Source organism: Eschrichtius robustus, chromosome 14 (assembly GCF_028021215.1).
Source record: "Eschrichtius robustus isolate mEscRob2 chromosome 14, mEscRob2.pri, whole genome shotgun sequence".
Taxonomy (NCBI): domain Eukaryota; kingdom Metazoa; phylum Chordata; class Mammalia; order Artiodactyla; family Eschrichtiidae; genus Eschrichtius; species Eschrichtius robustus.
Genome location: NC_090837.1, coordinates 91,552,221 through 91,570,424, shown reverse-complemented (window position 1 = coordinate 91,570,424; position 18,204 = coordinate 91,552,221). Strand labels below are relative to the sequence as shown.

At 42.1% G+C, this 18,204-nt stretch overlaps 1 protein-coding gene across 1 annotated transcript in view; it reads left to right on the top strand.

Moving 5' to 3' along the window:
* Positions 1-1,337: 1,337 nt before the first annotated feature.
* The window catches only part of TMX3 (thioredoxin related transmembrane protein 3), a 46,764-nt gene continuing 29,897 nt past the window's right edge, over positions 1,338-18,204 (top strand). The window contains exons 1-4 of the mRNA XM_068563283.1: positions 1,338-1,580; positions 2,583-2,637; positions 9,283-9,322; positions 10,551-10,674. Coding sequence (XP_068419384.1) covers positions 1,535-1,580; positions 2,583-2,637; positions 9,283-9,322; positions 10,551-10,674 — 265 coding nt within the window. The 5' untranslated portion in view covers positions 1,338-1,534. The remainder of the gene's footprint in view (positions 1,581-2,582; positions 2,638-9,282; positions 9,323-10,550; positions 10,675-18,204) is intronic.

The following is an 18,204-nucleotide window of genomic DNA, read 5'->3' as shown; positions in this document are numbered from 1 at the left end:
GGGACAGATTGAAGAGATATTTAGGCAATAAAAGCAACAAGATGTGGTGAGCAGTTGAATATGGAAAATATTAAGTAGGGAAATACCTAGCATAACTTCCAGGGAAATTGGTCAAACATTTGTACCATCAGCCAAAATAGGATGACTGAAAAAGGAGACAAGGAAGAGAAAGGGAGAAAATTCCAGGGCAGAAAGAAATCCTGAGAGGTCATGTCCTGTTACAGAAAAAATTCCAGCTCTGGAGTCTGGGACTTTGTTTCAAATGGCAACTCCATCATTTTAAATTATTAACCAAATTAGCTTCTGAGCCCCTTGGTCCTCATTTACACTCTTTGAAAACTTTCGTGAGGATTAAATATTTACATATGTTAAACTTTTAGAATAAACTAGATGCTCAATTTAAAAATATACGTATTTGAATCTGCTGAATGCCTGCACCGGCTACTATGCTGTATGCATAAAAGGGATGAAACCTAGGGTTTGCTCTCAATCAGATTATAAATTAATCGTCTAGTCATTAGGAATAGCAGTGTTTTATGAGCTTTCTGCCTGATGGAATTTTGAACCTACGGTGAATGGACTGACATCATAATCCATTTCTGTTCTCATAACACACGTTCAATAATTGACTTAATCTAAATCCTCTGCTATTTCTCCTCCTATAAAAGTTTCATATTAAGTCAGATGTAGTTTCCGCAGCAGTCACTACCGTATAAAACTAGATCGCTTTTATAAATTACTTTTGTTATGCAGAAAAACAGATAGCAATATAAATATTTTCTGGTAAGTATTTTATTTCAAAAATCAGGAAACTGGAACAAATCATCAAGAAAAAAAAAAAAATAATACCCCATGATCAGCTTCATGTTTTCAGGTTTCAAGAGAAACACTTTTTTAAAGGGGACTCTTGGCAAAAACGCATTCATGAAGCAAAATGAGACAGACCTCGCATTTTGCAAACAGGGGCAAAGAAAATTCCAAATTCATTCTGGAGACATATGTAAGGTCACGCAGCACCCAGAGCCTTCCATCTTTCTACCCACTGCTAACACCCACCTCTTTTCACGAATTTGATTGCTAACTGCTCAAGAGCAGCAGGTGAAAGAGACGGCAGGATTCAGCCTCAAGCGTTGCCAGCCTCCCTCAGCTTCCGCTCAAAGTATAGCAGGCGTTTAACTTCCCGGAAACGCCCCCGACCCCCACGCACACCCACGCAACACTCCGCCCCCACAGGAAAGCGCCCCTACACTAGGTTCCCACGCTCCCCGAGGCGGTCCCCGGAGCAGAGGCTTCAAGGACGCGACCGCGCAGGCGTCCCATTTCCGCGCAGGCGCCGTAGTTCCGCACATGCTCAGGGGCGGAGGTCGGCGGGGTCCTAGGAGGGTAGTGGAGGCCGGCCTGCCCCGCCCCCGCCGAGCTTCCCTTCCGCGCCCAGGCCGGCCGGCTTCCCTTTCCGGGAGCGCAGGCGGCGGCCGCAGGTGTCTCTTTCTCTCCGCTCTGCAGAGTCGGCTCTTGCAGCTCCTCTGCGGCGAGCATGGCAGCTCGGAGACGCGGGGCCGCCCTGCGGCTCTGCGCCACAGGTAAAGGCCGCGCGGGGCGATGCGGGGGGGTGCGGGGACCCTCCCCCGATGGGATCGGGTGCGGGGGCCTGGCAGGATCTTGGCCCGGGGTGGGGAGAGGCCTGCGGGGCCTCCGAGATGCCCTCCGGGTCCTGGGTCCCGAGACTGAGAGGACGCCTTAGGGTCCTTCCCCGGCGCAGCTTTGCTGGGCATCCGCACTTTCCGTTTGCTTCCGTTCTCGGTGCGGCAGGAAGTTTCAGAAGCGCTGACTCCGTCGATGGGTGTCAAGGATGCTGCCTTCCCAGCTGGAGGCCAAACCTGCTTTGCCTTTGGGTTCTGAGTCTTGTCACATCTGAAGAATCTTCACCCACGCGGGGGCCAAGAGAGGGAGGTTCAAGGACGGGTCCTGGTCGGGCCTCCGGGGGCTGTGCGATGTGAGAAGTGACCTGCGGGCGTGTTGGCCTTTCTCATCCTCTGGCCGGCATCGGGTACCTTGGTTCTCACCTCAGTGTGTCCACTTACACAGCAGTCGTTTAGTTCCCTCTACGTGCCACGCACTGTTCTGTAATCAGTATTAGGAGTGTAGCTCAATTTTGTTTCTATCTATGAATTTGGGGGCGGGGGGAACGGTATTTTGAATGGCGTTTGAAGTTTATACTGAGAAGATAATTGTTACTAGAGAAAAAGAAATATAGAAGAACAATTTTCATCTCTACTCCAAAAAGATGGAATGGTAAAAAGGAAAAATAGAATGAAAATAAACATATTTAAAGAGAAATTCGGTGTCTCAGATTTACTAGCCTACGTAGAACTTGCTGTCACCATACGGTCGTAAGTATTTATTAAACAGGTGAACTACAGTACTTAGGCTTTTGCATCATTTGTGCCCTGAGATGGATGAATGATGAGTTTTTTGGTAGGCTGTAAAAAACCAAAAACATTTTATAGGTGAATAAGCATATAAGCCAAAAGATAAATCAGCATTTATTATACCGTATACATTTTGTCTTTTTTTTTTTTCAGTTTTTTTACTTGATATGGCTTTCTGTAAAGGATATGTAGAAGATTTAGATGAATCGTGAGTATATATTTTTTAAAATAGTATCTTCACTTCTTCCAACTGTGATGTTATCTGAATATTTGTATGAATCTAATATTTTTTTAAATAACACTTGTTTTATTGAGCACTTAATCTACACTACATAATTTGCTAATTCTGTATGGAGGTAGATTTTTTTTTTTTAAGTATAGTTGATTTACAATATTATATTAGTTTCAAATGTACTGCGAAGTGTGAATGTAATCTTTTAATAACAGAGACAGTAATGACCAATGCTAACGTAGCACCAGTTTTGTTCCAGGAGTTGCCCTAAGTGCTATATATGTATGAAATGAGATTGTGCTCAAGAGTTTTATAAACAGTTATAAGAATAAAAAATTGGCAAACTCTTCTGTCTTACCATTTTACCTGTACATTTGTTAAGTCTTTTGGCCTTAGTCACTACTCAGTGGGGGCTGGAATTTGGTAACCATGCCGTAACACAGCATCAATCACAAGGCCTTGCTTATAGTAGGTGAGGAGTGCTGCTTCAGACCAAAATCCTGTGCGTGATTGATCTTTCAGGCCTGACCATAGGCAATTACAAGGCTTTTCCTGGCAGGCCTCCAGCGGGAAGCTGCCCTCCCCACACCAGACTTGGGGCACAGCCAATGCCCTGCAGTCTCTGGCGGGAGTTGTAGTCATAGACTCAGGCCCCCAGGGCAGCCGTGCTCATGTGCGTGTCTTCATTCTTTGCCCAGTTGCCTCTTGTGAAGCCCTCCTTGTTGGGGGCCTCACCTAAGGCATTTCTTAGGAAAACCTCCTCTGGGAAGCTCCTTATTGAGGGGTGTGGCTGAGGCACTTTTCTCCACTTGGACTCAGTACCTTTCCACTCCTGTCCTTTCCCTTCTCCCTCCCTCTGCCCATGGGTCCTGAGAGAGGCAGAAGCCTTTGGTTCAGGGCTCCTCAGCAGTGAGGTGAATTTCTCTGACTGTGCTGCATTCTCCTGCCGCCTCGCCTCTTCCAGTTCCACCCAGAAAAATGGAACACTGAAGGGCTGGCACCTGTTTTTTCTGCCTCTTGGCTTGCACTGTCGCAGTAAGTGAATAAAGTCTCGATTGTGACTTTCAGTTTGGCTTGTTGTCCTAATTAACCACCTGTACACAACAGAATTGGTACAGCAGCAGGGTGGTCAGTTGGGCACAGTCCTGCTCTGGAAGAGCGGAAAGCCCAGAGATGCCACGGGGCACTCAGCAGCCTTGATAATGGGTATTGGGCGCCCTAGTGGATTGTTGATGGGCACTTTGATTCTCAGGTTAACACAGAGGTGATTTTGTTAAACTTCATGGTGCCTGGAAGGGTGTGTCGCTCTAGACCTGATCCTTAAGAACGCCCTAACAGCGTGACTTTGCTTAAGGAGGAGGAAGAAGCAGGGATGGGCAGGTGCAGATGCCCAGGACCCTAACCTTCCTCGGCCGGGTGCTCCGTGAACTAACAGTTTGGGCCCATCTGTAGTGAGTTTCCGGTAACTGAAGAACACATCTGGCCCTCCTTCACAGAGGAGGAAGTGGCCCTGCAAGCCTCCTGGTGGTCTCCTGGGCCTGTGGTGCGGGATTAGGAACAGTGAGTAATGAGGCTGTCAAGCCTACTCAGAGCTCTAGGTTTGTCCTTCCTGTTCCTGTTTGTTACTGGACCCAGTTAAGCCTCCTCATGAAGTCAGGTCAGTCAGTCTGTGACACAGTCCAAGCCTTAACTGACAAATATCTGGACATGGAAAAAGCAGCCCCCATGAAGAGCACAAAGGTTGACCAGCACAGAGTGACAGTAAGTGGGAACTGGTGCCCTCTCCGGGATGGCCCATGCAAGAGCCTTTCCAGAAGCTCTGAGTGAGGTTGCTCAATAACGGGGTCTCAAAGGAGGAGATTCATAGGCTCCTTACCAAGGGCCTCGTGGCCAGGTACCAACCTGTGAGGGGTCTGATGGGCTTTTTCAAAGGTCAGCATGATGACAGCCCTGTGGCTATTAGAATTACGCCCACCATCCTGCCTAGTGAGTCTGGAGATAAATCAGAGAGTCCCAAAACCTTTACCCAGACCTTGACAGGGTGTTCGGTTGAGGCCTCTCCCCAGGGGTGCTGCCAAGGTCAGAGTTCATTGGGGAGGTGGAGGAGAGTTGCACTTCTTGGGCCTTTTGGGTATCAGTATACAGGTGAGTATGATCCCTACAGCCCCTGCTACCAGGAGGAGGAGGAGACGTATAATGCTGTCAGGCTTTGAGTCTGTGATGACCAAGGCCAGCACGCTTGCCCAGGCCCGGTTCTGGCTGAGCACTTCTGGGCCCCTCCTCTTCAGCATGCTAACGGGTATAGATGTGTTAGCTGTGTGTGCCTCCTGCTCGCCGTGGTCCCCAGGCCCCAGTGGGGGTTGCTACACCTGAGGCCATCTTCTTGGAGCACTGGAAGACTGAACCTACCCGACCTTCAGCTCTTAGTGCCTTTGTCTCCCCAAAACGGTGTTGGCTGCCTGGTGAGTAAAAGAAATAGCTGAGCTGAAGGAAGCCAGAGTGCTCTGTGAGCCTTTTTCTATTCAGGAGCCCCACACCCCCACCCCCCGACCCCCTCTGGCCTGTGCACAAGGCCTTGGGTACCTGGAGACTCAACACTGATGACAGGTGGCTCAGTACCATGGTGGTACCTGACATCAGGACGATGCTACTAGAGGGAGCTTGGTCTGCGGCATTAATGATGTCAGGTGCCAGCGTGTGTCTTCACTGGGCTGATACGGATCAATTTCCTTCATTGGGAATGGATTCAGCACACCTTTAATATCCTATGCTGATCTAAATTCCCTGCCTGTCTGCTCTCAGTACGTAGGCCATGACCTGGAAGAACTCCTAGAGGGAGCACAGACCTTCCACTCTATTGATTACAGCTCCTAGATTGCCCAGACAGGGTCACTGTCCAACAAGGACCCGACAACACCATGATGACTCACAGGTGGCAACATGGCTGAGCTGTTAATACCCACAAAATGTTAACAACTGAGATTCTTGGGGGGTGATCTGGGAAGCAGTACAACATCTCATTCTAGAGGAGATCATTACCAAACTCTTGGCCCTTTCTGACCCCCAAAATAAAAAAGGCTCAGGGATTGATGGGCTTATTGGGCTACTGATGTTGTCACATAACTCGTGCAGGGATCTGGCACCCATCTATCAGGTACTAGAAAGGCCACTGCCTTTGAGTGGGGCACCAACCAACAGGATACTCTAGAGGCCCTTAGGCAGGCCACCAGGCTTCCCTTCTCCTGGGTCTCACTGGTCCACATCTGCCGTTTGAGTTACACATCTCAGCAACCTCTCAGTTCGCTGATGGGAGCCTGTGGCAGAAGGACGACATCACAAACCAGCATAGACCTGATAAGCCCCCCAAGTTGGCTGAAAGATACGTGGCTTTTGAGAGGCAGTTACTGGCCTGTTGGCCCTTGGTGGATAAGTGTGGTAGTAGACTCACGAGCAGATACTCTAATCATGTTGCTGAAGAACGATAGCTTTGGAATCTCATGATCTAGGAATGGCACCTCCAGGAGCTCAGCTGGAGTCTCACAATTCAGTGAAAAGGTCTCCCGAGTGTCCCCCCACCTCCCAGGAGTAACACCCGAGGAGCCACTGCCTCCTCTGGCCCAAGGGGGACCCGGATAATAAGAGACCTCCCATACCACCTATGGGCCTGGTTCACTGATGGCTCCTCCTGGGATGGAGCTGGGTGCAGCCCGCATCCAACCTGAAAGAGACCTGTCCTTCCCAAGCGTGGTAAAGGACCTTTGCACAATGGGCAGCTTCATGCAGTGTGGAAGACTGAGGTCTGTCCTGCTGTTCCCCCACCTGCTCCTTGCTCCAGCCCTCGCAAATAGGCCCTGCTGTATGTTCACTGACTCGCTGGGCTCTGGCAAATGGCTTGGCCGTTGGTTGTGTGGCATATAAAGCAGACCCCCTGTGAGGATGGGACATTGAGATGAAGATCGGTTCTGCCCCTACTAAGCGTTTTGTTCCCTCCGTGGTTGCTCACCAGGAAGGCCCCTGTGCTGACAAAGGGAAATGACCAATGAGCATCCCGTGCTTGTCAGCTGAACACAGGAACTGAATTGTTCTCCACTCCAGAGCAAGCAGATGTGCAGCTAATTGCCTCCTGGATCCACAAGAGGATGGCCCTTGGAAATTCAGACACTGTTGTAGGTTGACCTGGCATGCACAGATTGCCACTGCTGTGGGAAGACTGAACCAGCATGAAAAAGCTGTCCCGCTTGTCAGACCCTGGTCAAGGCTAAACATAACTACCCAGGAACACATTACTTCACGTTGGGCCAGGGCGTTCTCAGCAGATAGAACACATGAGGCACCTCATCCCACCCATAGTATCCCCCTGGATCCTGACTGCAGTTGACACTTTGTCTAGCCATCCCCACGCATTCCACTGACTCGGGCCACACTGTCAGGCCCTATAGGACGACATTTGTTTCCTATTCAGGTTCCCTGAGAGCACTGTATCTGCTAACAGCCCTGGATTTTCAGTCCAAGCTACACATCAGTGAGCTCAGTCATGGGGCATACAGTGGACTCTCCGTATCACCCCTAATCCACAGGGGTGTTGAGCATTTTAATGAACAGTTAAAGGACAGGCTTAGTCAGCAGATGGGAGGGGACAAGATTATCACGGCCTGGATTACACATCTCAGGCAAGTGGCCTGGGGGCTGAAGGCAGCAGTTCCCCAGTCCAGTACTTCTCATTAACCCTGCATGTGCGAACACGTTGTCTGCCCCTTCCTTTAACTGTATGCCCTTCTACAATTACAACACTTTCCACTCCATGTGGGGCTCTGTAAGGGACTTCTGTACCCTTCGACTCCTTCCCAAAGACTCAAACTGGTGGGAGAGGAGGATGGCTATTAAACATCAAGGAGGGGGGGACGGCAACCTCCAACATTGGCCGCTGGGTGCAGAGCATGTGGTTTTGTCTACAAAGACCTCAAGAATAATGACCATCAATTAGAGGGCTCTGGTTCAACAACTTGCTTAAGGTGGCTGTGACACTTTCTTGGGTAGCCCCACGAGATGAATATAAAATAGATTTTTTACTATAAACCACAAGGGGAGCCAAGCCAAAATATTTGGGGGATTGATTAAGGGCGCTGTCCTTGTCTGTGGTACACAGCAGACTGTGTTGTAGTTGTGTAGATGTGAACACCTTTGGACCTAACAGCTATGGTATGGGGATATGTTCTCTTTGTCTTACCTATAGGGTTAAGAATCTTATTAGAATATCCCCACAGAGAACTTTTGCCATTCATCCAGTACAAATTGAATATAGATCGCTGTGCAAGGCACTAGGAGATGAAACAAATACACTCCTTCTCGCTCAGCGTATCTATGGTTGGATAATATGTAAGTAACTACAACGTGTGGAAATTGATGAGAATCATAAAGAGGGTAAAGATGATATGGAGAGATCGTTTCTAGCTTTGAGGAACTTAGGAAGACATTACAGAGTTAGCGGTGCTTTTGGCTGGATAGGATTTGAATATGAAAGAATGTAGAAAGTCAAACATTGTTGAGTTTAGCTGTGGTAAGTACCATAGTCTGATTGGAAATCATACTCATATTTGAGTATGATTATATACTCAAATATATAATCATATATATTTGATTGGGTGCTTATATTTGAGTGGGAAGATAAGTTGGAGCCAGAGTAGTGTAGCAATTTGTACTTTTTTTTGTAGGTGGTGGGAAGGGACCTAGAAAATGTCAAATAAGAGTAACATGATCAGAACTGTGTTTTAGGAAAATTCTTTGTATTGTGTCAGGGTTCCCCAAAGCACCCCCAGCTTCACTGATTGACTAGGAACACTCAGAGGACTGAGCCTGTTGTGGAAGTCAGAGCCATGATTTGTTACAGTGAGAGAACACAAAGCAAAATCAACAAAGGGAAAGGGCACGTGGGGCGAATTCCAGGGGAGACCAGGAACGAGTTTCCAAGAGTCCTCTCAGTAGAGTCACAAATGACGTGCTTAATTTCTTCATCAGGAGTTGCAACCACAAGTGTGAAATGCTACCTACCAAGGAACCTCATTAGAGACTCTGCCCAGGAATTTTTATTGGGGATTGGCCATGCAAGCACCCCTCTGCCTAGCCATTACCAAAATTCCAGACTCCCTGAAGGAAAGTAGCTGTTCATCACCAAACCACGTTGTTTGTACAGTGGGAGACCAGTGAACCACCCTTAACAGGAAATGGTGGGAACCCTCCTGAAATTCAGGTTCCCAGATGCCACCCAGGGACCAGTCCTGCAAGCAGACCTTTCCGAGGCTGACCCCTCAGGCCCGCTCTGTAAGGCACAGGTGTAAGTGGAGTAGAGGGGCTACAGGCTAAAGCATTTGTCTGTCTGTGTTTCTACAAAGTCCCACTTCAATTTTTTTTTTTTTTGATTCTTTACTCCTAATTATCATTTCTCTACTTTTATTAAGATGTTTAATGGATAAGATCTAGAGGTCTCTCAGTAAAAATAAAAATTTATTGAAAGAATTTGTTCTATGCTCCTATATTTATCAATTTATTATCTTTACCTGTACTATTCAGTTGTAAAGTGGAAACCTACAATCAAAGATTTGTTTTCTTGTTTTTGTTTTTTAGATTTAAAGAAAATCGAAAGGATGACATTTGGCTTGTAGATGTGAGTATGTAAACTTTTTGTACTAAGTAACCGCCCCTACCATTTTAAGTGTTATTTTGCATTCTCTTCACCCCAATATGTAATAGACAGTACTAATGTATATTGCCCACTTTGTTTGCTCAGGTAGTACCATTTGGGTTTTTATATTAAAGTGAACGTCAAAGCCTTAGGATTCCTGGCAGGGAAATGATGAAATTCAATGAGGTCCACTTGTGGATTATGTCTGAGGGAGATTACAGTATGATTTTATTACAGAATTCACTCTTATTTTTTCATATTATCCAAGAGATTGAGTATAGTAATATCACTTGGCAGTCAAAATCATATTTTTATCTTAGTAGTGAACAAAATCAGATTTTCATCTTCCTTTCCTCACTTTGACGTTTTGAATGTATTTAAACCTTATGATGTTTGGGATTCATTTTGACATGCCTCAGTAAAAAAGTAGAGTGGCAGCAAAAGAGATGGAATGAGAATGGCAGAGCTGACAGTTATGAAGCCAGGCAATGAGGCGTAAAGGTCCCTTGTTTAATTCTGTCTGTTTTCCTCTTGTATATGTTTGAACATTTCCATAGTGTAATATTAAAAGAGAGATAAATCTTGTTTCGTAAAAGTACAACAAGCAGTTTGTTACACTATTTCACTGGAGGAACCTAAGTACCACCCCAGCCATCTGGTGATTCTGAAGAGGAACGAACTAGGGTTTTAGTTTCATCAGCCTGACTTGTCACTATACCAAACCAGTCATCCTGATGATTCCCCACATCTTACCAGTGGTTACGCTTAGAACAGCAGAGGCACCTACTGTGTTGGAATTTTTGTAATAGAAATAAATTGATATTTATTATTAACACTTAAGGGGTGTGCATATGATATATGAAGTGTATTTGGTGGTTTAATTTTATATATAACATGGACATACTTGGGAGCAAAGATGCTTTATTGTAAATCATCTACTTTAAATAGATATCAATAGTCATTTAAACTTAAAAGTAGTATCAGTGTTGAGGTATATCCTAGGAGATGACCTGTCTAGGTTTGTGTATATGTGTGTTCTTTTATTATGAAACCACTTTAAAAATTATATTTAGACTTTTTGTCTAAAATAGATTATTATCCAATCATTTAGTCAAAAAGATTCTTTTAAAATTAAGATTGATACCCAAAGTAGCACAGTATTTTAGTGGTTTTCTCTCTCTCTCTCTCTTTTCTTTTTTTTCCAAACAAGTTTTATGCACCATGGTGTGGCCATTGTAAAAAACTGGAACCAGTTTGGAATGAAGTTGGTCTCGAGATGAAAAACATTGGTTCTCCAGTTAAAGTTGGAAAGATGGACGCTACTTCCTATTCCAGTAAGCATCTACTCAGTTTATTATTCTACTGTTCTTGTAATGAAAGTGTTTTAATTACATGAAGCAGTATTCAAGGTAAGAGGAAGAAATATATATATTTTTTTGCTCGTGTAAAATTAAAATTATCTTAGAGATTTCAGACTGTATATTTTATGAGTTAGATGAATTAACCATTGAATGTGTAATATGCAGTCTATATTAATCTTATACCCAATATAGATGTATAAGCCATTGTTCCTATTTTGAGCCCACTTGAGATATCAGTTGCCTGAGACAGCCACAGAAATTTGAGTGTTGAACTCTTGATATTGCTGCATGGCTTAAGAGTGAGAGTTTGCTGTCTGAGTAGCCTGAATGGCATGGTAGAGGAGTAACGGGAACTCGAAGGGCAAGCTGAGTTAGGATAAATACAAGTGAGGATCAGGAAAGTGTTCACATTAGAGAGAATATTAAAGCAAAATCATAGAGCTGAAAAAGAGTTTACTGAGTCTGTACCAAAGACTAGAATGTCTTCGAGCAGAAACTGGCAAACCACAGCGCTGGACAGTCTGGCCCCCGCCTGCTTTGTACATACAGCTCAACTGGAACAAGTCACTCTCCTTTGATTACCCTTATTTATGGCTGTTTTCATGTCCCAGAGGCAGATTCAGGTAGTTACAACAGAGACTGTAGGCCCCACGAAGCCTAAAATATTTATTATCAGACCCTGTACAGATAAAGTTTACCAACACCTGTCTTAAAGGATTTGGGAAAAGGCAAAATTAAGTTTAGAGAAGTATAAGGTATCACACAGATTTGGAAAGAGCATGGCTTCAGAAAGTAGATCAAATACAGCTCTGCCTACTACTTTTGCCCTGTAGCATGGGGAAAGTTTCTTAACGTCTCTAAAACTTTGATTTGCACACGGGTAAATATTTAATTGTAATGAATATTTTATTGGTTGTTTTGAGATTAGAATGAGGTAGCACATGTACAGTCCCTCGTAGTATGCAATAAATGTAGGTTCCTTTTTCCTTTAATTAATGAAGAAAGTAGAAGTATGAAATGCAAAATGCATATTTCATTTTAGGAAATCAGCACTGTACTCTGGATATAAGTTTGGAACAAGACAGATGTATGTTTTAAGCCCAAGTCTATCATCTCTTACTTTTGTGGCTTTGGGGAAGTGCTTAACCTCTCTTAATTTTAGTTTCCTTGTCTGTAAATGAGAGAGTGATAATGCTCAAGGTTGTGAGGATTGTATTAATATTTCTTATTCAAAACCCCTAGCACAATGGCTAGTACTTACAAGGTGCTAAAGGATAACACCAGATTTTAAGAGCCTCTCAGGTCAGACAAAGTGTTTTGGATTTTATCAGTTGTCAATTGAGAGGTAATACACATTTTTGAGAAGGCATATGATTTGATAAAAATGTTTTTGAAAAGAAGAACAGATGAAAAGAAGAACAGTTAGAGACAAACAGATCATCTAAGTGGACTTTTGTATGCATGTTGGTATAGGGTGCTGGGACGGCAGACTTGGGTGGTTGGCAGGGCAGTAAAGAGGAAACAGTAATTCTTATAGACATTTGCAAGGGTTAAATCACGGATGCGCTAGATTGGCTCTGGTATAAAGAAAAACAATTGAAAATAATAGTGTAAGATTCCTAGCACAATTCACATTGAACTACATTACCACTGGTTAAATGGAAAAGAATAATACATTTAATTTTGTGTGTGTTTTCATGTTAGCAGCTGTTTTGAATTTGTGGTATTTTGCTTTATTGATGTTTGGGAATATGGGGAACTAGAGTGCAGGTGAGATGTTAGAACTGGAATTACTGAGTCACACAAGTGAATTGCTGCGACTTTGAGAGGGGATGAGATTGATGGCAGGAAGTTATCTTAGAGAGAGAGATAAGATAATATTCTTGAGTTGCTATTTCTTGAAATAAGCTTTTACAGTGTTTAAGAGATTATTCCTTTTAATTGTTGTGAAAGTAAATTCTTGTGTCTAGGCATATATGTTGATTAGACCTGCATACACATACATTCGTCCATACAGTCATTCATTTATTTCAGTCAGTCAAAGGATAACCAATAAACGTAAATAAATTGTCTGGTGTTTAGTGTTTGATGTCAGTGATGGATGAATTTTTCATTCTGTTATAGAATCAAGAAGATGTTTTATGTGCTATGGAGAAAAGAAATATCATCTTCCTAAAAAAAGTAGTTAAGTATTCAAAAACTACCATCTAGAGATTACAAATAGATTTTTGGCATATAATTCTTAAAGTTTTCTTAAATATTTCAAGGCAGCTCAAATACAGGCATTTTAGTAGAACTTGGAATCAAACAGGTGAAGAAATTGAATTTCTTTTTTCAGGCTAGCTGTTGGCAGTATTCTGCATCTAACTATAGAGCACTAAAGGATTGGTTGTTTTGTACCTGTTTCTTCCATCCCCATAGGTTGCTTTTCAGATGGTTATAGCATCGGTGTTTCCCAGCGTTTACTCTGCAGGCTGCCTGCATTAGGATTACCTGGGGTGCTCAGTATAAATTCAGATTTCAAAGGCCCACACCAACCCTACCAAATGAAAATCAGATTGAGTCATAAGAATCTGTATTTTTAACATGGACTTCAGGTGATTCTGCTGCACACTCAAGTTAGAGAATCACAAAGTAAAGTATTATTTTGATGGATAGTTATTTATAGGATCTCAGTTTAGGGTGGGATAGGATTATTCAGTGATCAAGTGTAGAAAATCTCTTAGACTGTTTGATGGTAGCTTATTTCTCAATCATGTAATTGCAGTGATTGAAATAAATGCCATCACACTCAGTCCAATAAATCTCTGTGTATAGAAGTTTTCAACAGGAGAGATTTGAACTTTCATGATTTACCCTGCCCTGTGTGTATCAAAAATTTCTTGATGCATGGTTTTAATTAATAATATATCAAATAACATTAAAAAGTTGTATAACGTCCAGTGTAAATTCACATATTATTTTAGCCTTTCTTTTTCTACATATTCCTCCAAAAATGAGCACAAAAATTGTTTCTTATTCAAAAGTTAAAATGTTATGATGTTACCTGTAGTCATGTACTGATTTCTATTACGAAACCACTGAAATTCCATTTATTCCTCAACGTAAGTGTGACATCATTTTATAGTAAAGATCATATTTTACCCCCCTTTCATGTATAACCTTTCAAGGGCATTTGGCCAATAACATTCTTATTCTGATTCTTAGATCTCAGATATATTTGCAGATCAGTCTTACCTTTCTAGATTATAAGCCCTTTTAATCAGTGACTATATTTCAGGGTTGCTCAAACTTGGTACTGTTGACATTTTGGGCCAGATAATTCTTTGTTTTGGGGGGGAGAAGAGTTTTCCTATGCATTGTAGGATATTTAGCAGCATTCTTGGCCTCTACCCACTAGATGCCAGTAGCTCCGTTCTCTCCCCACCCCCTAAGCTGTGGCAACCAGAAATGTCTCCAGACATTGAGGGCAAAATCACCCCCAGTTGAGAACCTCTGCATTATTTTATTCCCTTCTCATGTTAGACACATAGTGACACTCAGTAAACACTACGAAAAATAGTATTTTTGAGCTGAAAAGGATTTCAGGTTGAGTTCAACTCCTCACTTTTTCCCTCCTTTCATTGTGTAGATGAAGTAACAGAAGGTAATTAGCAGTGAACTGACTTTACTAATTTCAGACATCAAAGTTAGCAGCAGAATTAGGCCCAGAAGCCAAGATCACCATGCTTCAAAATCAGGCCTATCTTAACCATCAAGTTGTTATCACTTCAAGGAGAAAACAAATGAAATAGGGAGCTTTATGCTTAACCTAATTTTCTGAACATTTAAAATTACAAAATTTCAGGGGAAGTTATTCACGTTGCAGATGGATTCTTCAGTTTGTAATGGAATTGATCTCAGGTTTCTGTATAAACCATTGTTCCTTGATAGGAAAAAGTAAAGAACAAAAGATTTAAACTCAGACTTGAGTTTCAGTATCTGCCCTGCTACCTAATCAATGCTTGCTTTCTAACAAGTTACCTAGTCTTCCGAAGTATTAGCTTACCTGAAAGATAACATTGGCATCCGTCACCCCACCTCACAAAATTGTTTTGAGGGGTAGTTGAAGGCATATTAATGCCAGTTATAAGATATCTACACATGCTAGTTCTTATTAATATTTTCTGCAAATTAGTGTGTCCGCAGGTAATTACTTGACAGTGAGGTCAGGACCAAGAATAGAAGAAAATGGACTCAGCATCTGAGCATCTGTATGTGCCGAACTCTCTGTTAGATTCTTCTCCACACTTCCTTGTTTTAAATACCACCCATAGCCCTACAAGATGAGTGGTATCCCCAGAAGCGGAAACAAAATCCAAAGTGAAGGAGCTTACACTGAGCTGCATGGACAATAAATGGAGACGTTGGAACCCTAACCTGGGTCATTATGTGCCTGTAACTCATGCCTTGCTGTGTGCCTCTTTAATTATACAATCATTTACATTTAGGAAAACCTACCTTTGAAGTTTTAGCAGTCATTGTCAGTTGAAATTCTGTCAGAGATGAAAGTAATGTTCAAAGAACCAAAGGGCTAAAGGGCGGGTGGGGAGCTCTGCCCACCACCAGAGCCTCCCATCAAGCCTCTTAGATAGCCTCAACCACCAGAGGGCAGACAGCAGAAGCAAGAAAAACTACAATCCTGCAGCCTGTGGACCAAAAACCGCAGTTACAGAAAGATAGACAAGATGAAAAGGCAGAGGGCTATGTACCAGATGAAGGAACAAGAAAAAAACCCCAGAAAAACAACTAAATGAAGTAGAGATAGGCAACCTTCCAGAAAAAGAATTCAGAATAATGATAGTGAAGATGATCCAGGACCTCGGAATAAGAATGGAGGCAAAGATTGAGAAGATGCAAGAAATGATTAACAAAGACCTAGAAGAATTAAAGAACAAACAAACAGAGATGACCAATACAATAACTGAAATGAAAACTACACTAGAAGGAATCAATAGCAGAATAACTGAGGCAGAAGAACGGATAAGTGACCTGGAAGACAGAATGGTGGAATTCACTGCTGCGGAACACAATAAAGAAAAAAGAATGCAAAGAAATGAAGACAGCCTAAGAGACCTCTGGGACAACATTAAACGCAACAACATTCGCATTATAGGGGTCCCAGAAGGAGAAGAGAGAGAGAAAGGACCAGAGAAAATATTTGAACAGATTATAGTCGAAAACTTCCCTAACATGGGAAAGGAAATAGCCACCCAAGTCCAGGAAGCGCAGAGAGTCCCATACAGGATAAACCCAAGGAGAAACACGCCAAGACACATAGTAATCAAAGTGGCAAAAATTAAAGACAAAGAAAAATTATTGAAAGCAGCAAGGGAAAAACGACAAATAACATACAAGGGAACTCCCATAAGGTTAACAGCTGATTTCTCAGCAGAAACTCTGCAAGCCAGAAGGGAGTGGCATGATATACTTAAAGTGATGAAAGGGAAGAACCTACAACCAAGATTACTCTACCCGGCAAGGATCTCATTTAGATTTGATGGAGAAATCAAAAGCTTTACAGACAAGCAAAAGCTACGAGAATTCAGCACAACCAAACCAGCTCTACAACAAATGCTAAAGGAACTTCTCTAAGTGGGAAACACAAGAGAAGAAAAGGACCTACAAAAACAAACCCAAAACAATTAAGAAAATGGTCATAGGAACATACATATCGATAATTACCTTAAACGTGAATGGATTAAATGCCCCAACCAAAAGACATAGACTGGCTGAATGGATACAAAAACAAGACCCATATATATGCTGTCTACAAGAGACCCACTTTAGACCTAGGGACACACACAGACTGAAAGTGAGGGGATGGAAAAAGATATTCCATGCAAATGGAAATGAAAAGAAAGCTGGAGTAGCTATACTCATATCAGATAAAATAGACTTTAAAATAAAGAATGTTACAAGAGACAAGGAAGGACACTACATAATGATCAAGGGATCAATCCAAGAAGAAGATATAACAATTATAAATATATATGCACCCAACATAGGAGCACCTCAATACATAAGGCAACTGCTAACAGCTATAAAAGAGGAGATAGACAGTAACACAATAATAGTGGGGGACTTTAACACCTCACTTACACCAATGGACAGATCATCCAAAATGAAAATGAATAAGGAAACAGAAGCTTTAAATGACACAATAGACCAGTTAGATTTAATTGATATATATAGGACATTCCATCCAAAAACAGCAGATTACACGTTCTTCTCAAGTGCGCACGGAACATTCTCCAGGATAGATCACATCTTGGGTCACAAATCAAGCCTCAGTAAATTTAAGAAAACTGAAATCATATCAAGCATCTTTTCTGACCACAACGCTATGAGATTAGAAATGAATTACAGGGAAAAAAACGTAAAACAGACAAACACATGGAGGCTAAACAATACGTTACTAAATAACCAAGAGATCACTGAAGAAATCAGAGAGGAAATCAAAAAATACCTAGAGACAAATGACGATGAAAACACGACGACCCAAAACCTATGGGATGCAGCAAAAGCAGTTCTAAGAGGGAAGTTTATAGCTATCCAAGCCTATCTCAAGAAACAAGAAAAATCTCAAGTAAACAATCTAATAACCTTACACCTAAAGAAACTAGAGAAAGAAGAACAAACAAAACCCAAAGTTAGCAGAAGGAAAGAAATCATAAAGATCAGAGCAGAAATAAATGAAATAGAAACAAAGAAAACAATAGCAAAGATCAATAAAACTAAAAGTTGGTTCTTTGAGAAGATAAACAAAATTGATAAGCCATTAGCCAGACTCATCAAGAAAAAGAGGGAGAGGACTCAAAAAAATAAAATAAAATAAAGGGCGGGTGGTACCATCTCCATCTTATAGGTAAGAAAACTGAGGTCAAGGAAATTAAGTGATGGGATTATGTGTGGAGCTGGGATTTTCTCTCAAGCCTATCATGAGAACCATAACGTCAGCTATAAAATACCACCACTGTATTTTCTCATTGATTGCATATTTCATTTTTTTAATTTGATTTGTGTACAAATAAATTTTACACTAAATTACATAAGCAATTGCTACTGGGCTATACCGCCCCCTCCAGTCAGTTTTATTAGTCTTTATATTTTGGCAGTTTTTAATGAGGTTTAGTTGAAAGTAATAATGGCTTATATTTACCTGCCTTCTTAATTTGGGATGGGGAGCATTAAGAACGTACATTACACACATAATCTGTGTTTTTTCTTGGAAGAGGGCAATCTCAATAACAGCAGTATTCAATTAGAATATGCTTGACCTGAAAATACTTGCAAATGATATAACCAATAAGGGTTTAATACCAAAATATATAAACAGCTTATACAACTTAATATAAAGAAAAAGAAACTGATTAAAAAATGGGCAGAAGACCTAAATAGACATTTCTCCAAAGGAGACATACAGATGGCTAACAGGCACATGAAAAGATGCTTAACGTCGCT